This window comes from Fusarium fujikuroi, chromosome FFUJ_chr02, assembly GCF_900079805.1.
Source record: "Fusarium fujikuroi IMI 58289 draft genome, chromosome FFUJ_chr02".
Taxonomy (NCBI): Eukaryota; Fungi; Ascomycota; class Sordariomycetes; order Hypocreales; family Nectriaceae; genus Fusarium; species Fusarium fujikuroi.
Genome location: NC_036623.1, coordinates 1,592,111 through 1,614,136, shown reverse-complemented (window position 1 = coordinate 1,614,136; position 22,026 = coordinate 1,592,111). Strand labels below are relative to the sequence as shown.

Here is a 22,026-nt window from a genome sequence, read left to right as displayed (position 1 = left end):
AAAGCTAGGTGCACGGTGTTTACGGTTACGGGAGGGACCAGCTTATGAAGGAATGACAGTCTTGTATGGGTTATTTCTCTCTAATGAATGACTCCAGCTAGTTGGCGCACTGTAAGAACAGAAGAGATAGACAGCTATTGCGGTAGAGACTGTCGACATGTGTTGGCAACACAAAAAGACAGAAGCATAACTGCTTCATATCATCAAAACATACCAACGTCCAAAAGAATGACAAGAGTCAACGAACTCGGTGTAAACTAACGCAAATTCTCGCGCAACCAGAACTCACATCACAGCACATTTCTTCCAATCTTGTTGCTCATGGGTGACGTTCTGGATATCCTCAACCTCTTCGACTTCAGCCTCTGACCCTGTGTCGACATTTGGAAGGATCAGAGGCTCGTCTCCCTAGAACTTGACTGCGCTGCTGACGGCAGAAACGATAACAGAGCTACAAGCGGGGCGAGTTTTCTGAGGCTCGCGAACCATGATCCACATCGTGATGGGCTCAGGGCCTCCCTCAAAGACGACGTCACGTTTGACCTCGAAACCGAACTTGGCGTAGTAGCCGTTGTTATGTTCGGTGCTGGACTCGAGATACATGGGACGCTGTTCAGCATCGGCCTGGCTCTTGTTAGTTTTCTCCAGCGGTGGAAGATGGAACAAGTGCTCATCAACTGCAGTACCTTGGCAACCATATCGCGGATCAGTTTCCCGGCATAACCTCTGCCTTGGGCATTAGGCTTGGTACCGATGTAGACGAGATAATAGCAATCCTGGTTCCTTTCGCCCATGACCTCTTCCTTGGTCCGGTCCAGAACAGGGATCATCTCATCGTAGTATCGTCTGCGTCCTTCAGCTGACAGTTGATAGTATAGCTTCCACATACCACTGCGAAGACTAGTCCACCAGTCGTCCATCTGCTGACCCGGAGCAAGCCTGAGAGGCTGTTAAGATCAAATTGCGGTCATAGTTGTGGTTCACGTACCATAGAGCTACAGCATCATAGTCCGACCCGATGGTTGTCACCATCCCTTTGTAGCAGTGCGCTGCAACCATATAGGTCATATAGTCAACATGAAGCTTCCACTTTTGCTCATCCGAATAATCTGCCATGTCGTCACCGTCGAGTACATACTGACTCATGGCATCAGTTGCAAAGGCCTGGGCCAGCGCACTACCAGCTGCCGCAGACTCGTTCACATTAACGAAACGAACAGAGGTTTCCCAGGTAGATGGTATAAGGGAGCGTCGCCGCCACTTGGCTAATGTCCCAGAGCCATGGATACCAGTTTTACTACTCTTGCTGATCTCCATGATGGCAGTCTAACCGGTACTGGAATTATTCGCTGTACCTAAGGGCCCCTTCCTGGTAATGAAAGGGGCGCCATTGCGCATTAAGCATGATAAGTTCGTGGCCCAAGCATCTAGACTCACATTGTATATTCTGACAATTATCGCCCGTATGAACCCGTGACAGTTGAGTTCTGCAAACGGACGTAAACCTCGAGGGATGGCGGAGACAATTAAGGCTGGTGCGAACTTCAACCGACATCAAGGTGGTACTTGAGCGGGCCAGGCTCGCGATCACGGCTTAGTAGAAGGGGGATGTATCGAACGAAGTGCGTCGACGAAGCGTCCAAGCCTTTCGAGAGTTCACGAGAATGGATAGAAGGTTTGTGAAGCGGGAGTGTTCAGAAGTTTCAGTACAGTAGTCAACGACCGTCAACAGTGCAAAGAAATTGAGTGCAGCAAGCAGCACGTGGTAGCAGCAATAGCAAGACGCCGAGTTGGCTATTCTTCAAAGCAGCCTCCTCTAGGAGAGGGCTTAGCAAGATATCCTGACTGAGGGTCCTGTTAGTGGCCAGCGGCTGTTGTCTGGTCAAGGTTGAAGGCTTCAGCAAAGTAAGTGTCTGTGGAAGAGAGATGAGTGACTGAGTAGACAGGTGAGGAACAAAGAGGAGCTGAGAGATAGGAAATGTTCGGGGGATTAAGTAGGGCGAGTCTTGGTTAGACGCCGTGTGGGCCTCGAGACGGGCAGCATACTGGTAGATACGGAGCGCCTCTAGATGGAACACCAAGATGCCATTGGCCAGATGATGCATGACAGCTATTATCGTGGGGTATTGACTAGCTTCGGGATCCATCCTGAGACAGTGAATAGCGAGTCTGGAATCGAGGCGAGATATGATAAGGTAGCACAGTGTTTGCTGACAGGACGACGATCGTAGACCACATGATCAGCTGCGACACCGTGGGGGTGACGCTGTCGTTGCACGGGCAAAGCAGATTGTGAAGTCCGGGTCCCGAGATACTCCAATCAATTGTGCAGTTAGAGACCAGATTGGACTCAATTCGATGAATACAGTGGAATACTGAAGCACAGAAGTCGGGTTCCGTGCAAGGATTCAATGTCAGGTGCAGTGACATAGCCAAGTCAAGGCTCAAGCCACCGGCAGCTGAGTGTGGAGGAGATCGAAAGCCCTTGGTTTGAGAAGCCAAGGAAAACCGTCATTGGCCCCGATGTTCCAGTTGGATGCAGTCACAGGAGCCCAATCTGAAAGAGTCGTAGTAGGCGGTGTTGTCAAAGAGCATCATGCATGTTGTTTGTTGGTGGTGGATGGCCACGGCTTGCGACGGCGCCAGGACTCACTAATCTTTTTTTATCAGTACTGTGTCACTTGATAAGACTCACCACCGGAATGTCATGCCGGATCATGCGGAGAACTGAAGCATCATGATCCTGAATCACTGGCTCGTATATGGAAGTTCGGTTCAAGATAACCATGCCCAACGGCCCGGCCGTGCTGAATGAGTTTGAGACTCCGATTGGCGGTGTTGGTCATGAAATCCTCCATCTTGATAGGTGAGTTTAGTAGTGAAATGGTCTCAAATTGAATGTGTCTCAGTTGCTCGTAAACATTAACGCAGCAAGATCTAACAACGGATATCTAAGCTGATTGATAGACTGCAAAAAACCCCGTGCACCGTATGCCAAGTCTGGGTCTGGCACTTACACTGCTTCTCCTTTCGCTTTGGGCATTTTCTCTCCTTGACTCGTCATCCATATAGCATTACATGCGTCGAATCTCCTGTTCGTTCATGTACTTATTCAAGCCGGAGTCGAGGTTCTGCCACCACTCGAAGAGCATAGAGTTGCAAATGAGCTTGAACCAAGGTGTGAAAACCAGGCTGGGGTCATCGAATTGTTGCTTGAGCGTCTCGGGAGTGACGTATTGTGTATCTCTGACCTCGTTCTTGTTGATGTCGAGGTCGACGTTGGCCTTGATGAAGAGGATGTAGTCAACTGCGCCGGCTGTTAGATACTGTAACATGCAATATTGGATAGACATACTCTCGTGCTCACCCCACTTGCCGTCGCTGGGGGCCTTGTAGTGGATTCGGGTGAGGAAATGGAAGTCCTCAAAGGGAACCTGCTCCTTCTTGATACCCAACTCGTGCTCAAGCTTGCGCTGAGCAGCTCGCTTGACACCGGCGATGGAGTCTTCAAGGGTAGCACCAGTCTCAGTAGGGATGTGGAGGGGATGGGAGCAGCAAGTGTTGGTCCACATGTCGGGGAAGGTGATCTTTTCGGATGCGCGCTGCTGGAGGAGGAGTTCGTTCTTGTCGTTGAAGAGGAAGACGGAAAACGCGCGGTGAAGGAGGCCCTTATCGATGTTGGTCATGAGATGGCCTTGTAGTCTAAGTTAGTAGGGGGCATTGGATAGTGGTGCAGTTCCCCATACAGATCTTCTTGCTGGCGGTACCGATTGGCTTGTCATTCTCGTCGAGGACAATGCAGACCTCATCCATAAGACGGATTTGCTCTTCATCATGGCCGGACAGAGGCTCTGAGCTGGTGTCGATGTCCGGGAAGAGACGGAGCATAGATTCGGCCGTGATAGGCTGGGTTGTAGTGGTAGTTGTTGTAGACATGGTGATTCGAACAGGAGTAGAGTCTGAGTTATGGAGAAGAAACAGTTCGTGATGCTTTTCAAGTTCAGGGCACGCCACAGACAAACAGACAGCGAGTATACATACATATATGAGGAACAGGGTCAAGCGGTCTGAAGAAAGGATTAATTTAAAGGGTCATTTGTTTCGCGCCTTCTTTACTATTTGCCCCTCCAAAAAGTTATCGGGTGTGGCACCCGTACCCCTCTACCCGCTACTGCAGGCCCACAACCTTGTGAATCAGCCATTGAGAGCTGAGTTTATGGGGGTTCTCTCCAGGTCCCTTCTCTATTTGGCAGTGGGGCTCAACCACTCAAAGCCTGGGCTGTGGCTGTTGGCCAGTCACTCTCGGTGAACCTCTTCTTGTTTTAGCGTATGCTACCAGATGATGGGTTCAAGGACTCAATTATGAACTAACATGTAAATATCCTCCTCTTACTATAAAAGGCGCAAGTTCATGATGAGATGCAATATTGACAATCAGCAGTAAGTTGTGCAGCACATCCCCTTAGCAAACTCTAACCTCTATGACAGGCTGGGCTTAGAGAGAGTGGTAACAGCATGCTGTTCCATAAACTCACGAGTAGCTCAGATGCATGTTGTAGTATAGCATCGTACTGTCAAGATTGTTATATCGTCAAGTTTTGCTAAAATAATAGTAAACTGAATAAGTGATGCCAATGACTTACATGCTCTATCCTCTGCTGCCTCTCTTACTGATCAACAAACTCTCTTACCAGTAAGATTATGCGCTAATTTGGATATTGGCTAAGCGGGGGCCGCAGATGCATCAGGGGAAATGCAGGCCTATCCAAGCGTGGCTGGAGAGCTGGCTTCGTCATTCAACCTCCAGCTCACTCTACACTGACCATAGAACCTCCATCTTTGCCTTTCCACTAATTCGACATCCTCTGCGGTCGCCGCCAAAACGATTGCCTCTATCTTTTTCTAATCCGGTTTAATTAGAGCGCTTCTTTTTTTCTTTTTTTTTAACTCGACTTCGAACAATAAACCCACACGGCTGCCCATAGCCCCCAGACGTACGTGATCATGGCTCCCAAGATCGAGGCGCAGGAAATTGAGACGTACTGGAATATCTTCTCTACCCGAACAGGAGGCGGCAAGTTCCTTACAGGTGAACAAGCTGCTCCTGTTCTAAAGAACAGTGGCCTCCGAGATGATCAACTAGAGCGAGTATGGGATCTTGCGGACGTGGATAATGATGGAAACCTTGATTTCGAGGAGTTCTGCGTTGCCATGCGCATCATCTTTGATATTCTCAACGGGGTATGGCACGATCGCTGAGTGGTTCTTTGACTTTGTAGCTTACGAATTACAGGAATACGCGGATGTGCCGACAACATTGCCCGACTGGCTTGTCCCTGAGTCCAAGGCTCATCTCGTGCAGGCTGGCCAAGCCATCACCGGAAAATCAGTACAGTTCGAGCAGGTTGAGGACGACTCGGAAGATCTGGGACTCAAAGACGGATTCGAGTGGTACATGAAGCCTGCGGACAAGGCCAAATACGAGCAGATCTACCAGGAGAACCGAGATATGCGAGGCGAGGTGGATTGTATGTCTATGGTAACCCGAGATTCTGGGACATAAAGCTAACGATCATAGTCCATGCGCTTAGTGATCTTTACGAGTCCCTTGATGTTCCCGATACCGATGTCCGATCCGCCTGGAATCTGATCAACCCCTCGGCGCAATCGACTATCAACAAGGATGCTTGTCTCGCATTCCTACATATCCTCAACTACCGACATGAGGGCTTCCGAATCCCCCGTACCGTTCCGGCCTCGCTTCGATCAAGCTTTGAGCGCAATCAGATTGATTATCAAGTCGACAACCAGCGAACAGGCGCTAACTCGCGATGGGCCACCAAGGCTGATGACACCACGAGTACCGGCCGTAAAGCTAAGTTCGGCGATCAATACCTAACGCGCCTGGGTCGAAGTGGCTTCAAGAGCTCGGGCACGGATTTCTCGACGGAAAAGACGGAGGATTGGGAAGAGGTTCGACTGAAGCGCAAGCTCCAGGACCTCGAGGATAAGATAAAGAAGGTGGAGGAGATCGCGGAGCGCCGGAAAGGCGGCAAACGCGATTCTAAGCCTGCACTTGTTAAGAAGGAACTCGATCAATTGCTCGAATACAAGCGACGAGAACTTAGGGAACTGGAAGAGGGAACTGGTAAGAGCGCGGCTGGGGGGAGCCTCAAGAGCATACAGGAAGATCTCCAGACAGTCCGGGAGCAGGTTGAGGGTCTAGAGAATCACTTGAGAACACGAGAACAAGTTCTTGAGCAGATCAGGCGGGAGATTGAAGACGAGAAGAGAGGATAGGATAGGCGAATTAATTAGATTATGGGTGTGGGTATGTTGCTTTTTCTTTGTAGGAATATCATGGCGCCTTCTTGAATAAGATATCAGGCACTGCACTACACGCATTCTCAATCACCACATACTTCCGCTGACGTACTTCTTGGTACGTTCGAGACCTAATGTACGACCCTTGACGGCCCATACAGCAAGCGACGGCACCGGGACTTTGCCTAGGCGTCCAGCTCCGCGACTTCGACCTGTGGCGCAAAGAAAAGCATCTACTCGAGGACCGCTCACAGGCTGTGGTTCCTTGCCTTTCAGTACGAGGTCAATGTTCTTGAAGACACCGGCAGCCTGAGCCTCTGTGATCAAGAATGCGGCGCGAGGCTTGGATACGACGTCTCCAACTGCCCATACGTCCTCTGCATTCTTGACGCGCATCTCATCGTCCACGTCGACGTAGCCCTGCTTGGTAAGCCACTCCTTTGGCAGGAACCCAGAATTTGGCTTCAGTCCCATCGTCGCGAGGAATAAATCTGTTACCAATTCCTCCCCGTTGGACAGCTTCACCAACGTCTTGCCATCCGGTAGTTCCGTCGTGTCCTCGGATCGTACACCAGCACGGATCTCAACACCAAGGCGCTTCAGCTCAGACTCAACACTACCAGCTATCTGGTCACCAGCGACGACTTTGTCCCCAGCTGAGATGAGTAGAACGGTAGTCGAGGGATAAGCATATTGAATCTCGCCTGCGAGTTCAACGCCTGTAGCTCCGGCACCGGCGACAACAATATGCGTAGCTTTTTCAACCTTTTCAGCAGTGCTGTGCAAGCTCTCCACGAGCTCCTCGTGCGAGCTGGATGCTTTCCAAGGGAGTGAGGGGTCAACGGTTTCGGCGCCGGTAGCAATAACAAGATGATCATATTTGAGCACGGTCTTCTGGCCAGCACCAGCATCCGTATCGACTGTTACGGTACGGGCAGTGTGATCGACGCCAGAAGCGGTGCCGACAATGAACTCAACGCTGCCGGCGGGATACTGATCCAGGCCTGGCTTGATGGGCGCAAAGATCTCATCATCATTTACAACGCCAGGGACAACGGCGCGAACAGAAGCCAAGTTCCAGTAAAAGTGGCTACTCTGTAAGCTTGTCAGTGTCGATGGCGTAAAGGGAACAGAATCTGTTGAGTGAGTACCTTTGAGACCAGGATAACTTTGAGATCTTGTTCACGAGGTCGCGTGTACTTGAGCAGTTGATGGGTGACGGCCATACCGCCTAGGCTGCCGCCTAATACGATCACGGTTTTTGTCATGGTTAATCAATTGATGTGAAGCGGGCTTGGTGGTTATTTCTGGGAGGGTTGTGGCACTCTTTATCAAAATTGAGTAGCTCATGTAACGTGTAGATAACATCGGAGAGACATGTGAGCTGTGAAAGTTTAAAGCCGAGCGAGCATGATTGTTCCGCTCCCGATGGTCTCGGAGCAATACTAAGCTCGTCTATGACGAGTTCAAGGCTGTGTAACGAAAAAATGTTCCGGGACGGCCTATGTTTCAGGCTCGTCGGATACTGCAATATCTGATATGAGGCTATTGTAGCTTCAGCTGGCGTATTCGTATGGGCTATCTTCTCTGTTCAGCTCATGCTGGGCTCTTGCTCCGTCTCAGGCTTCGAGGGTGGGAGCTGTCGAAGCTTGCTTGTGCATCCGACTTTGATGCAGAGGTAGTAGGTAGGTAGTTTCACCAAAGCATTGCCTACCGATACTATTTCGTTGTATCATAAAAACGATATCCAATATCTTCAAGAATTATAGCCCCTGTTCCCCAAGTGCCTCTCTTCGCCATTGAGCCGCAATTATCTACTACCTATCCAGCTCCTTCCTTCCCTCGGCAGATCCCCTTCTCATCTCACTTAAGGAAGGTAGAGAAGGTCCCCCAAAGCAACCAATGGCAGATCACGACGTCACTCAGCGCAACTTGGCCCCTAAGCCCCTCCACCGAATCCCATGACCCCGCTATAACCCGCACGACGGGAGAAGCCAAGTTAAGTTCCTCAACAAACACCCCAACAGCTCTTCTCCTTCTTACTCTCTTCTCCAAACTTGATTTCTCCAATAACTTCAACAACATTCTCACCCCTTTGCCCATCATGTCTGAATCTTTCCAGAAGGCCGTCGAGGACTCCAAGAAGCTCACCTCTAAGCCCAACACCGACGAGCTTCTCAGGCTCTACGGTAGAATCTCTCTGACCCATGTCTTCGACCTCTCTGCTAACGTTTTCAGGACTCTACAAGGTCGCCAACGGTGAGGACTTCTCCGCTGCTACCGCCCCTGGCATGTTCGACCTCAAGGCAAGTTAGAAGCCTATATTCCTTGCCTGCGACGAACTAACACCGCTTTCAGGGCAAGGCCAAGTATAACGCTTGGAAGAAGGCCGCCGAGGAGGAGAAGCTCACCCCCGATGCCGCTCAGGTCAAGTACGTTGAGCTGGTTGAAGAGCTCAAGGAGAAATGCGGCTACGATGCCAACAAGGTTCCCGAGGCCGTTGGTAATTAAGTGTCCAAATCACCACTTCGAATAGACAAGCCTCCGCGACAGAACAACTCAGGAGCAGGAATATCTAAACACATATGAAACCATAGAATGTTGGAGTCAGATCAGATGGGAGAAGCCCTTTCGTGGTTTCCTTTTACGCTGCCTATAACACGCATCGTATTTAGCTGTCGAGATAAATCATACCCTTTCGTTTTGCGCCATTGATGCCGTCCAGACTTCCACAGCAGTACTCTTGTCGTACCAGGACTACGGCCTTATGTGTTCCTTGGTGGACAACATGTCATGGGATTTCGCTCCCGGTGACATGTGACATCACTCACAGCTGACGGTGATTCCCAAACTTGGTGGTGCATTATCACGTAATACTCCTCAACCCATGACATTACGGTGTCGCAGGACTTGAGCTTTGCAGGAAAGTGTACAAGTTCATTGTTTGTAGTCCCAATTTGACCTTGGACTCGCGCCTCAAATGTCATTACACAAGGCATCAGAGTATCTTACTGATGGTCTATGGAGACAGATCTACAGATGTGATATGCGTAGGTCAATACAACATATAGGACATGGATATGAGCTACTATTGAACCATACTAGCTCACTAACAACCCATCCAGCTCCCTACACATCACAGTAATACCAGTCCAGTTTCTATCAAGTTCGTTGCAGCTCATTGGCGTGTGGCGCATTGAGAAGAGTGGATATACAAGACTTATATGCTTGCTATTCTCAATGGCTCACATTTGTTACAACGATTTCACACATAGGCGTCACTGCTTCCCATCATTGTATAGAATGTCTTCGTTGATTTGTGTGCAATGTCGAGTAAAATTGTCTACCAGGGCAATTATTAATGTCAAGTATACGAGGCGGAGACTAAGCTCTCGCAACGTGACGAATAGTAAATAAGTTTTAGGTGTAACAAGGTATGCGAAAGCCGTATACCGATCGTAAGAATATATGTTCCAAGCGCTGAGCGTTTCTCGTTTCGTTTCAACTCGTCCTCCTCATGCTCATTTCCTAGCCAACCAAAAACACCAAGCCGATCAACTCCGGTTGAAGACGTAAACAGAATGGGGGATATCGAAAAAGGGGTATTTCATCAGAAGATTAATGCAGCTCGACATTGCACCACGTGTTTTGTTTTCAACTCATCTCTTACTTGGCGTGTTCCACGCATAAAGCCTTTCGTTGCTTTCTTCATCATTGAGTCATTATTCGCGACGACGGATGAGCGTCCTTTTGGGTAGTATCTCGCGAAAACCAGTGTTTCCACGGGCAAGTGTATGACTTAGAGAAGGGCGAAGAAGCCAGCAGCAGCGAGGAGCATGGCGCTCACGCCGGTGAGGGAAGCACCACTGCTAATGGTGGAAGGCTCAGCAGAGCCAGGAGCGGATTCAGATGGCTGAGTAGGCACGGCAGTGGCAATGGTGCTGTTGGAACCACTCCAAGCCGTGCTGTAGCCAGAGCTAGGGGCAACAACGGTGGTCTTAGCAGCCTTGGTCGTGGTCTTAGCGACAACCGACTTGGTGGTGGTTGCAGGCTCGGTGCTGGCAAGAGAGGTGCTGGTGATGTAGACAGTTGTCGAGGTGGTCTCTAGGGCAGAGGTGGTGGTGGGAGCAGCGGTGGTAGTGGCAACGGTGGGAGCAGCGGTGGAGGTCATGAGCTTCTCAGTCTTGAGGCCGTCCTTAACGCCGTACGCCTTGGCACACTGAGCAAGATCCATAGATTCAGGGCAACACCAGGTCTGGGCCTTGGTGTCATGAGAGCAGTAGTAACCCGCATCGCAAGAGTCTAGTGAGATAGTTAGTTTCAGTTTACTCTTTGAAACGGACTCATCGATGAATGAGTCTAGGTGTACATACTTCCAGTGCCGTCAAAGCAGCAAGACTGCTTAACAGTAGGGTTGAAACAGTGGGTAGATTCATCCTCAGAAGGGCAAGACTCGTAACCAGCACCACAAGCATCAGCGCAAGTGTTACCGCCGCCACCACAGACTGACTGATCAGGCTGATATCCGGGAGTAGAACGGCGAGCGAGGCTGAGACCCTCAACGGGTGCCTTGACCAGCTTGTAAGGCTGGGGCTCGGCAGCAACATTGCTGGCACAAGCCAGGAAAGCGACAGAGGCGATGGTTCGGAAAAGCATCTTGTCAGACGAGCAAAGAGGCTGGAATTTGAACGAGAAGTTGAAGTTGAGCTTGGTTGGCTTATACGAGTCCGATCTGGCAGACAGGGAGGAAAGCCACAAACAGGGTATAAGGATGATGGTGGAGAAGGCGGTTTTGCGTTGAGCGGTAAGCGAGTGAGTGAATGCTAGATAAAACTAGGATCAGAGTATAAACGACTGTTGTTGTTAAAGAACGGAACGAGTATCGATGAAAGGGCGATTCTCTAGGACAGCAGCGACGACAACAAGGACGAACGAAGAGGTGTGTGAGGGAAGATCAAAAAGATGAAGTCGTCGAGATGGGGGCACATTCATGTAAGTACTACTATAGGCAGTAGAGGCCGTGAGAGACTGGGCCACACCAAGCCCGAGGAAGGAAGGGCTCTGTCTCTCTGGTCTCTCGGGAAGCAGCAGCAATGGAACCGTCAAAAACTCGACCCTTCCTTCCCTGGTAAATGGGGACGGGTTTCATGGTCGTGATAGGCTGGTGAAAGACGGAGCATCATGCAGAAGCAGTCTGGCCCTGCAGTGGTTCTGTTCCTGGGGGTAACAAGGACAGGGGCCCCCTAATTCTTCTGATATTTTTTAATTTGAAATGCCCATCGTGGTTTGCTTCAATCACCACCAATCCGCGGACAACAAGAAAAACACCATGCCTAATATGGATGGACTGGGGGGCAACGGGACCTGATACGGATGGAGGTTGCTTGATGGTTTGAGCGTTTTGTGACAGGAACAAGATGTTTGAAAGGCATGGATATAGGGTTTTGTGTTGAAACAGCTATCGAAGATAAATAAATAACAGATGCAACCTTGGAGCGGAAAAGGTAAAACAAGACGATACCACATGGTTTTGTGGTGCGACTTGTTTCTTCTGCTCATTGATTAACAAATGGTCTGTCTCCATTTGAGATATTTTCCACCCCAGATCCTTTGAAATGATCGCCAGCTCAGGCAAATGACAGCTGTTAGTAAAGACAAACTAACGAGTTGATAGATTTGAGAGCCCATGCTAATTAGCCGCCCACTTACGGAGTACAACAACACCAAGCCAAGCCCTACTAGGCCATAGTGTAATAGAGCGCAATCTTGGAGAATGTGTTGGTCTCCCGTCCAAACTCAAGAGTCAATCTTGCATACGCTTACCGAAAAATGCCAAGTCCCTTTTGATGTCAAAGGGTGATATCCCTTCAATAGCGATCAGCCTCTTTACTGACCTCTCCCGGCTATTGTCTCTGTGGAGGGAGAAAAGGAAGAGACAGCGCATGGTGGTGTTGCCTTTTACGGCAGGTACCTGAGACTGAATACTGGGGCATGTCACTCATGGCAGCCTGTGAGTGGCTGATTTGAGCACTGTAAGTCGTGTAACTCCAGGGGTCCCAGTGGGAGGCTGCAGGCACTAGCCGAGGCCCGTTGCGCTAAGAGCCCGCCTGACGCAGGAACAGGAACAAAGACTTGGCGTCCTTTGACCGAGTCCGTATCGGATAATATCCCATTGTTCTTTGACAACGGATTGTCTGCTAAAACAATGAGTACTATGCAAGTACCTGAAAGCAAGACACTCGGTATCGAATATCACATTCTCCATCGATTTGGTCCATTCACATCCATATAATCACTAGTGCTTTGACTTCACATTCTCATCCACACAATTCGATTGGCTCTCTCTCACAGACTGACGACCAACCCTCGTCTCTCTTTTTCGCTCAGCGGGCTTGGCCTTGGTTTCAGGTTATTTGAACGACAAGGTCATGCGCCATCAACTCAACCACTTAGCCCACAGAGCAACCAATTGGCAGGGGTCCAAAGTCTGGACCCAGTAACGTCAGTGGCAATCTTAATTTCAATGCGAGTCTGTTCCCCAGACTAGGTAATTAAGCCAGTACGGAGTACCTGAGCGTCTATTGACCTTTGCGCGGCTCGATCCCTTTGCTAGTTACTCCTTAGACTCTATGACTCTGCTGTACTGCGTACCTGAGTACGATATCGTTGTGGCATCAATCTTTGGCGGCTGAAATAAACTTTCAAACTGATGTCACGATGAAAATATCATGGCTGCTGTGCTATCTTCGTACAAATCTGCTGACAACTCATCGTCGGCTTCCCGCAGACGCTTAGACGGTTACATCAACAACGCACCTGGGCAAAACAAGCCCACGGAACACCTAGTTTAGCTCCCAATGAATGGGCTGGCATAATCGACATGCAACTACCCATAAAGACTAGTGACTCATAACACCACATCATCTATCTTCCCATCACTCTCTGCTTCAAAGAAAGCAGCCTCCTCGATAGCGTTCACTGACAAAAGGCCCGCGCTTGTCAGTGCTTCTTAGCTCTAGTTAATGTCGTGTGGGCTGGTCATCGTCTCGATATCCGTTGACGCGAAATGGCCTTCTCCGGAGCACTTGGTGACTCGATCTAGTTCTATCTAATTTGGCCGGTTCTTAGGATCGTCAGCTAATGCAGTGATCGACTTTTTTGATCAGGTTTAATAAATCAATTACTCAAACTATTGCACTTTGAGCGGACATAAAGACCCGACTCTCCTTTTGCCAGACCTGCCAGAGACGCCCGAAAGAAACACATTACCTTACGTTCTCGCACGAGCACGTATCCCCGTCCTATGGTCTCCTAACCGCTGTCTGGTACAGGATGGCTAGGACGCACCTCATATATATATAATACAGGCGTTTCAAACATCACCTTGGATCCCATCCGTCGAGGATGGAGAATCTCCTTGAACCCTAGTCGATCTTCGGGATGAAGCTCCCATCTAGTCGGCTTCATCACCACCCATTTTAGCAATCCATTTGTTCATGTGAGAGAACTTGTCTTCAAATGTCTTCTGGAGCTTCTCCCCCGCAAGCCACATTGGGTCTCCCTTCTTCCAGTACGTGAAGCAGTTATCGAAAATCTGACGGACGTCTGCAACGAACTCTTCGTCACTGTTATACTCCTTGCGATCCATCTTGGCCTTGATCGTGGTAAGGTCCATTGGTCGCTTGACCTTCTCGAAGTAGTCAGGCACGCCATCCTCGACGGGTTCGACAGCGTCTCTGAAAGGACCAACGAGTCTGGTCCAGAATCCTATCTTCAAGTTAGCGATTATATTCAGAGGCGTCAGAGGGGAACTTGCCAGGTCCGGACAGCATTCTTGTCAACAGGTCCGAGCAAAAATCCAATTTTTGTGACGTGGTGAAGTCTCGACCTTCGGCATAGCCAGCGCTAGTCCTACGTCGAGGCGCGGGCTTAGGCAAAGAGCCGCGAGCTTTGATCGATCGATCTGCTGACGCTGGAGCACTAACTGGTCCACCGCTCGTTCGTCTGGTCTTCTTCGCATCATTCTCGGGCTCGTCCTCCAGATAATGAACGTTCTTTCGAGGTGTTGCAGAAGGGGCAGCACTGGTGGCTGATGCTTCAGGGGCAGGAACCGTGTCGAAGGAGCTCATGGCAACTACAAGCTCGCTGAGAACTTCCTGGGGTAGTGACTTGGCAAATTCTGCCCGAGCGTCCGAAAAGCGCATGTACTCAGCAGTCCATGACAGCAGTAGCTTTCGAATCGATGAGCCTTCAGGTGTATCCTTCCAGACCTGGATGAGAAGGGGTGTAGCTGGGATCGATTCCGTGATTCGACGGCAGTCAATCATAGCGGTAAGAGCTTTGTCACAGAGTCCCTTGATAGTGAGTTTATGGCCAAGCTTCCAGAGTCCAACAAGAGCCTCGTACGATGGGAGATTGGCCTCGTCCGCAATCACCTTGTCCATGTAAAGAAAGTGCTGAGCCAGTCCAAATATTTCCTTTGTGGTCTCAGGAAGCTTGACTATGTGCTCAATCTTGTCATCAGGCTTGGTTTCTGAAAAGTGCTTTTCGTAGAACTCGGATCGAGAGCAGAGGAATTCTTTCTGTATACCGAAAGGAGTCTCATCAGGACCGACGAGGATGATGACGAACGTGGGATGCGGTTCGCTACTTGATGTCAATATATGTTCAGAGAACGGTATTGATAAACGTACAGCCAGGAGAAGGGCTTCTTCTTGATTTTGACATCTTCAATCTTGGTCTCCATAGGAACTGAGGCACGAGCCTCTTCAGTTTGAGTCTCAGTCATGTTGAAGAGGTGAGGTGCGAAGACGATATCCCACAGAAGATTTGGTGTGGTATACTATCGAGGTCTTGAGTTGTGTTGAGTGACTGAACAGATCTGAATCAGTGGTTAGCCTAGAACCTTATTCACGGACAACCGAGCAGTGGCACGATGGCAGTGTCAGTAGGGTGAAGCAATTGTGTGCAGAAAACCCCAATAGACTCCTTCTTCGATTGAAAATGAAATTCGAGTCTCAGCCTCGCCGACAATACAGCAATTTTGAGAAAGAGTTTGATGTAGTGAAATAGGGAGGCCATCTTACCCGAGTCTTCTTTGTCCTCATCCACCGCTCGTTTCGCCGTCTCTTGAAGCCCTGTGTCAATTGAAACGAATCTGCATATCTTGAGATATAAGATGTCTCTAGATTTTGATGTCGATTGATGAAGAAGGACACTAAATGATGAGTCGAACTTGATACTCGCTTCTGCCCTGATTCAAATGAATGTGAAGCTAAGAGAGAAGTCGCGATGAGATTGTTGGCCAATAAGATCACGGGACGACTACACGGAGGGATCGGCCTGCAGATTGTCCGTTCCCGGCTCGCCTCGAGGATGGCTACCCTAGATCTATCCTTATGACATCGAATCCTCGACAAAGACTTACTAAATAACGGCCAACAACTTTGAGTAAATGTTATGATATACACTGCTATTGACACTAAAGTTGACTGTTGCAGATACCAAGTAAATTATAATCTGATTTTGTTCTCGTTGATTATTATCTTCCCTGGAAACACATTCTATAGTATTCAAACAATGCTAGACCACACTCTCAACGTTCTCTTCGCATAACTTAGTAGTCTGACTTACTCGAAACCACTCGTCTTCACGTACAACATTTAATTACTGAAAACTCCAAGCCTACTGATACTCTCCTCTACACCCGTGCATAAAGGTCCAGACAAGTAACGGGGTTCTGTCGTACGATGTTGATGCATGTGTCGGAATACTGTGAGCTTTAAGGCAAGCTCAAAATAGATACCGACCACATGCCGAGAGTACCCTATAATGACAATGCTTGCTGATATCAGAAATATCGGGGAGTTGTTACTTGTTTCTTCCATTATGTACCATATTGAGTATAGTACTGGACGTGGTTCTGGAAGATGCTCAAACAAGGCAGCAAGTCCCAGATGAATTCTTCAATCAGCAGACTTGCCAAGCACATCTGTGTACTTCACGCCAGTCCCCTCACGGCTGGCTAAGCTCGAAGGTTCTCCCCAAGCTCATGGATAGCATCAATGCAGATGGGTTGGTGTATCAAACCGAATGGAGAAATGGCATGGTCAGTGATCACGCAGTACTCAATCTCAACATGATCGCCAGTACAGAGATCCATGTGGCAACAGAACAATAATCTAGCCAGTCAACTACAGATCTGGAACACTCTCCAAACATGCGACCAATTAGGATCCGCAAAAGAGCTTACGACAATCTGTGAGTTGTAACACAGCTCAGCCCTGAACTACATATCTTGGCAGCCTGAGGAAACAAAGACGCAGTACACGTACCAAGGTGAATGTATTAAGTTCGCTCCTAGGGGTATATAGAATGGTGAGTCTGTTTTCCGTGGGGAACCCATGGTTTCTCATCCCCAGAATTTACTATATTCCTGCTATCTATTCACGGTGAGTCTGGGGGCCAAGCTGCTGACTGATTGATGCGCATACATAATCGGCAAACCAAATGTTGAGCCGGACTACTAATCTAAAATATCGATCACGCGTTAATCAAACCACCAGAGTCCGGGTGCCCGGTAATGGGACCGTAGTTGATTCCATCCATTGCGGAGTGCCGAGGAAGGTGTTCCGAATGATACGATCGCACAGTTCAGCGCCAAAACCCGTGTTCCACATCACGCGATATTGTCCGCAGTCTTCATGATGCCCTGCCATGGTCAAGTTCCCCAGACCTCAATGTAGCACCGGTATCCATATTTGCATACAGATGGACACCGGGGAAAAAGCAAAACAAAGGAAGGAGAAAAGCAAGTGGAAGAATGTGGTGCATTTCCCGTGGGGTCGATGTAGCAAGATCGTCGGCCATCTGCCGTGCATATGCCGATAAAGCATCCAAGTTGGAGGTCTACAGAAAGCAAGGAACCAACAACTGTGATTGGAAGTATCAAGAGCTCGAAATCCCGGGGCACTCAGAAGATCAGGCCAGAAGCTGGTCAGGGCGCATGCTTCAACATTCCACATCTCGCGGGGTTCGCCTTGCGACAGTTTCAAGGCATTTCACCGACAATCCTCAATTGGATGAGCAAATTGACTGAGGGGGCACCTAGCCCCGTCAATCCACTGGGCCTTGAAACTCTCAACAAGCGACGACGACATGCCTGACATCGCAAGTTCTCTGCGCAGAAAAGTCGCTGTGGCAGTGGTTGGGGATATCTCCGAGAAGTTATCCGCTACCATCGGCCCATGCTGATGGATAATCGTCTGAGTGCCTTGTAGATGTACCCTGGTCTTGAATGGATACTCTTTTCACACACAACATACTGATGAATGCCTGCACATGGAAACGAGTTGACCCAGGCACTGACGTGGGAAATAAAACCAATGACAAGAAATTGAGTCGTGGTATAGAGCACAGAAGTAAAAAGTTCAATGCACCTTAAGCCGCTCGCTGCCGTGAGCAATTGCCTGTCGAAGCCTACACGAGGCTGCTGAATTATACACCGCTGACCCTGTAACTATCCACAACCTTCCAAAATGGAAGTTGTTCAACATGTATGGGGGGATGGGTCCCCAATTGACCTGTGTCGTATCTGAAGTATCTCGAGTGCGACAAAATATTTGAGCAAAGACCAACGAATTTTCATATCGCGGGCATGTCTCGGCACGACTGCAAGCCGTAGTCCCATAGCATTGTGAGGCAGAGGCAGGCTAGTGGGCTTCTACATAACAGCTTCCAATCCAATCCAATCTCGGCCCAACTTGCGTGAATCCCAGATCGTGAGATCTGTCGTGGGCCTGAAGTCATGCTAGTGCACATCCCGTATTCTGTGCAGCGAAGAAAGCCAAGTCATTGGTGAGAATGCAGATGCGATTCAACAAGAAAAAAGCCACGACGGCGGTGTGTGGTCAAACGTCCGCAAACCCGTGAAATCTCCAAGACCCCTGGTGCCTGGCATGGGTTCAAAAATTTACCTTTTCACTTCATCTCCAGATAGTCGCCATAAATGCTGATGACTGATTTGTCGAGTAGATGAACACGCAATGGTGAACCCCCTCGGTCATAAATATCGCACTTAGCCCGGATGGGACTCATCTGGTATATTCTAAATAACCACGCAGACCGTCGTTATTGGAGGCTTGGTGTTGATTTATCCACAACAACAGAGAGAACAGGGTTTCAAGACTGCGCATTGTATCCATAATAATAAGAAAGCAAAACACGGGTTTGCTTTGAATGCGCCATAGTGTGGTATTGCTGGCCTAGATATGCATGGTAAACCATTTCAAGTCAAGAGCCATTGATGCTTAATAAAAGTTGCGCAAGATGGCCGCTGTACATGTACACAGGACAGACGGTGATAGCACCATCCATGCTACTGCTGCGTCATTCGTCAATTTAGCCATGCTTCTATGCATCTTCTCCCGGACTTCTTTTCTCCAAATACCTTGGCTTTTTAGTCCAAGACGTTGAGTATCCACGTTTTCTTCAGCAAAATTGCCACCGTCAATGACACAGAAATAAGGGTCGTAAAGAAAATCTCGGGGATGAACGTATCAGGAGCTTTCAACAACCAGGTCGGAAGGGTGGTGTGAGTGTACAAAACCCGGGGGCAGAGACATTCACACAGGTATCTTTTCCCCGTAGGTACTTCAAGATCCCCTTCATAGAGCGACCGGCCCGGTGGAGCACGCACCTCCAAGCGCGACGTTAGTTGAGCAAAAACCTCCGCCAGCCGCCCAACCGTTGTCCATTCTTGGGTGACCTGGATGGAGAAACGCCAAGCAAAGCTATGCTTGTTTGGGGAAGGTAGGTCCTGGGGTTGTGTGTTTGTAGAAAATTCTTAACCTTCGAGAAGCATGTCTTCGTCCGGGGACCATGAAGCATGACGAAATACCTCCCACCACGAACCACGATGCTTAACCTTCATCAGACTACGGCCGGACTTGTCCGAAGCTTCTTGGCAACCCGATCATGGCCCAGCAAGCATGATACGCGGCTTTATTGTGGCTCCCAACAATCCCAGTTTGCGCTGTTTTTTTGCTCAAGGCGGAGCCGCCATGGCTATTTGATAAAGGGGCTCGAGTTTTCTTTCATTTCGCTCCGTGGGGATATTTTGACTTCTCCATCCCTCTGTGAGGCTCTGCCCATACCTGGCAAGACTGCTTTACAGTCTGGAATGCTCGGTGCTTCACCGGCGCCGAGACTGTTCCCCAGTAATCCCCAGACTCCATCCAGAGCCTCATTTCATGATCGATTCATCATCAGTGACAGGCTCTTCTTGTTCGCTGTTTTCGTCTTCGCTTTGACCGATGTCTTGGCCCAAAATGAGGTCTTCGCTGCCTTGCCACTGAGGCGGAGGCGCCGGCATGGCCGCTTCATCTTCATCTGCCCATCCGTAATCCTCGTCATCTTCACTATCTGGAACCTCGAGTTCTGTTTGTCCAAGCTTTCGCTTATGTCGGGCTAACTCAAAAGTTTGTAATGCTTCGTAGGGAACCTGGGTGATCCCGTCCTGTAACCATCATGTAAGTATTTGCTGGCTTGAGGATTCGGTGCCTGACAGAACGTACCAACTCCACTTTAAATGCGACGACGTTCTCCACGACCTCATGGCATGCCTTTCCGTCCAGTTTTTGCAGACCTGCCAGGAAGACGCTTGTAAGATTGTTCTCTTGCCAAGCCCAGTCTCGAAACATGACAAGTCGAGTTGAAATCCCTTGTTCCCAAACACTGGCATTGACCGCGGCTGTCAGCGTTGCACCCCTTTCTGAATGCATTTTCGTTGCACACTGAGACAAAACCACAACTGCACAATTTCTAGTTGCAGCAAGCTTGTGAAGGGCGTTCACGATCGAAAGCAATGCTTGTGTTCGCTTTGCAGATGGACTTGGACCTGTTCAAACATTAGCCAGATTCTGCACCGACGAGAATGTGTTTACATACCCTTGTTGCTCTTAGATGTAGCCTTGCCATCGTGGGACTTTGGCAAGGCGGAGTTAACCAATGCTGATAGCGAACTGATGACTATCAATGAGCACTTGTGTGGAATTAGCTTGGCGGTAGGCCGTGACACGAGAGCAACCAAATGGGGGAGAGTGAGGCATGAGTAATGATAGAATTGACTAGAGTCTCCTTCTTGAGATCCTGATGCATCAAGCGCTGAATTTTCTTGACTGTTGCGACGAGATTTTGTTGCATTGGTCACTGCCCGAAGTCTGTCATGCTGCAAAACTTGAAAACAGTCTACGAGGCAAGGGTAAGCTTGGCTCTTTGGACAGAATGAGAATGTTGGATCGGAATCAACAGACCTACCCAGACAACAGCATCGCCATCACACAATGCATTTGCTGTAAGCTGCAGCCTATCCCATAAGTCAGCTCTATGACTATACGGGGGAATAGCCAACTCACCCCAACGCTGTCTTGCCAGCACCAGGGGGACCCCAGATCTCCGTGACCTGGCCGCGTTGAACACCACCTTTGGTAGTATCTTGAGAGCCAACGGTTGTATTGGAAATAAGAGAACGATCTAACTCCCTAATACCAGTAGAGACATGAGTTGACGCGTCGTTATCAAGCTCGTCAAGAGCCTGTGAAGCTGATACTGTTGGAAGTCGGTCTGTTGCGAGGTAAGCTTAGACTCTACATCGTAGGACATGGTGACAAAACGAACGCGTGCCGGGTGCATCAAAGCTTGCTCTATCATAGCCGTGAATTGAATGGTAAACCATCTTCAGCGAGACTCATACTCATTGCGATACAATGTTTGGTGAGTCCATCGACCTTAGGCATCTGCAAGTGGATCTTCCTTCACACTGTCCAAAATCCTGCGCGTGATTGGCCAAGAGTCACATGATGAGCCACTCTATTCCACCTTCCTCCACCAACAAGTACCTACCTACCTAGACTAAGGTAATTGTAAATCGATGATGCCTTCCATTCCATTGACCATATAGCCTTCCATGTTAAGTGACATTTGCTCCTGCTTTTGAAGCTCTCGATAAAGTAAGGTATCTAGCATACATTTACCGAATAAAGTGCTGTGGTTGTGGGAAGCGAGTTACTTAGCTGAACAGCATCAGATCACCGCAAATCAACACGGTAAGTTCATACTCTTACTCTACCACACAAGCTCTGGTGATCGCCTCCCCTATCCGTTGCGTTCTGGGAATTCGACAAAATGCTTAGACATTATATGGAACTCGCCTAAAGCTTTTAACCGTCGGTTACAGGCATTTTAGTTGCGGTAAAGTGGCGACTCTCATCGTAAGAAGTGAGTTGTTACAAACTTTCCTCTTCAGTTTGTCGCTAGGAGTATGTGTGATGAGATTTGGTTGACATCTAGGAAGGTATATGACTGGACATGAATAGAAGGGAACTGACTACATGCCATCGGCATGCTTTCCCGACGTCCGCAGTGTGCACAGAAGGCCAATGAGGTTACATGTACGGTCGCGGATTACCATAACGTCTCCGATGCAGGAGCCAGACACAAGATAGCGCGGCATGATTTACCATGACATCGTAGATCACATTGACTCGAGCAGCCGACCCTCACATACCAGAAACGGTCATGCCACGCATCTCTCACTCCCGTCTAGATCATGGCTGTCCGCGGGAGGATCCTGTGGGGAAATTGACGCTACCCCATCCTCTCGACCCCAGACGAGGAGCGAAACTTTCGAGTTACATACAGGGT

The 22,026-nt window shown here is 49.1% G+C and overlaps 8 protein-coding genes; 2 read left to right on the top strand and 6 right to left on the bottom strand.

Moving 5' to 3' along the window:
* Positions 1-408: 408 nt before the first annotated feature.
* FFUJ_04782 (uncharacterized protein) lies at positions 409-1,317 on the bottom strand (the record flags this gene model as incomplete). XM_023571891.1 has 3 exons in its annotated part: positions 409-624; positions 687-939; positions 989-1,317. The coding sequence occupies 3 exons, from the start codon at positions 1,315-1,317 to the stop codon at positions 409-411; spliced, it is 798 nt and encodes a 265-aa protein (XP_023426120.1).
* Positions 1,318-3,074: 1,757 nt separating this feature from the next.
* On the bottom strand, positions 3,075-3,936 carry FFUJ_04783 (probable isopentenyl-diphosphate delta-isomerase; the record flags this gene model as incomplete). XM_023571890.1 has 3 exons in its annotated part: positions 3,075-3,307; positions 3,356-3,694; positions 3,747-3,936. The coding sequence occupies 3 exons, from the start codon at positions 3,934-3,936 to the stop codon at positions 3,075-3,077; spliced, it is 762 nt and encodes a 253-aa protein (XP_023426119.1).
* Positions 3,937-5,004: 1,068 nt separating this feature from the next.
* On the top strand, positions 5,005-6,300 carry FFUJ_04784 (probable SAGA protein; the record flags this gene model as incomplete). XM_023571889.1 has 3 exons in its annotated part: positions 5,005-5,241; positions 5,294-5,528; positions 5,579-6,300. The coding sequence occupies 3 exons, from the start codon at positions 5,005-5,007 to the stop codon at positions 6,298-6,300; spliced, it is 1,194 nt and encodes a 397-aa protein (XP_023426118.1).
* Positions 6,301-6,411: 111 nt separating this feature from the next.
* FFUJ_04785 (uncharacterized protein) lies at positions 6,412-7,592 on the bottom strand (the record flags this gene model as incomplete). XM_023571888.1 has 2 exons in its annotated part: positions 6,412-7,419; positions 7,476-7,592. 2 exons carry the CDS (start codon positions 7,590-7,592, stop codon positions 6,412-6,414), a joined length of 1,125 nt encoding a protein of 374 aa, XP_023426117.1.
* An 836-nt stretch (positions 7,593-8,428) lies between these two features.
* FFUJ_04786 (probable acyl-coenzyme A-binding protein (diazepam binding inhibitor)) lies at positions 8,429-8,835 on the top strand (the record flags this gene model as incomplete). XM_023571887.1 has 3 exons in its annotated part: positions 8,429-8,513; positions 8,563-8,630; positions 8,683-8,835. 3 exons carry the CDS (start codon positions 8,429-8,431, stop codon positions 8,833-8,835), a joined length of 306 nt encoding a protein of 101 aa, XP_023426116.1.
* Positions 8,836-10,123: 1,288 nt separating this feature from the next.
* FFUJ_04787 (uncharacterized protein) lies at positions 10,124-10,980 on the bottom strand (the record flags this gene model as incomplete). XM_023571886.1 has 2 exons in its annotated part: positions 10,124-10,626; positions 10,698-10,980. The coding sequence occupies 2 exons, from the start codon at positions 10,978-10,980 to the stop codon at positions 10,124-10,126; spliced, it is 786 nt and encodes a 261-aa protein (XP_023426115.1).
* A 2,797-nt stretch (positions 10,981-13,777) lies between these two features.
* On the bottom strand, positions 13,778-15,112 carry FFUJ_04788 (related to RING3 kinase; the record flags this gene model as incomplete). XM_023571884.1 has 3 exons in its annotated part: positions 13,778-14,091; positions 14,213-14,970; positions 15,018-15,112. The coding sequence occupies 3 exons, from the start codon at positions 15,110-15,112 to the stop codon at positions 13,778-13,780; spliced, it is 1,167 nt and encodes a 388-aa protein (XP_023426114.1).
* Positions 15,113-19,567: 4,455 nt separating this feature from the next.
* On the bottom strand, positions 19,568-21,058 carry FFUJ_04789 (related to DNA repair protein rhp55; the record flags this gene model as incomplete). XM_023571883.1 has 6 exons in its annotated part: positions 19,568-19,840; positions 19,899-20,221; positions 20,272-20,571; positions 20,637-20,689; positions 20,739-20,946; positions 21,001-21,058. The coding sequence occupies 6 exons, from the start codon at positions 21,056-21,058 to the stop codon at positions 19,568-19,570; spliced, it is 1,215 nt and encodes a 404-aa protein (XP_023426113.1).
* Between the last annotated feature and the right edge of the window lie 968 nt (positions 21,059-22,026).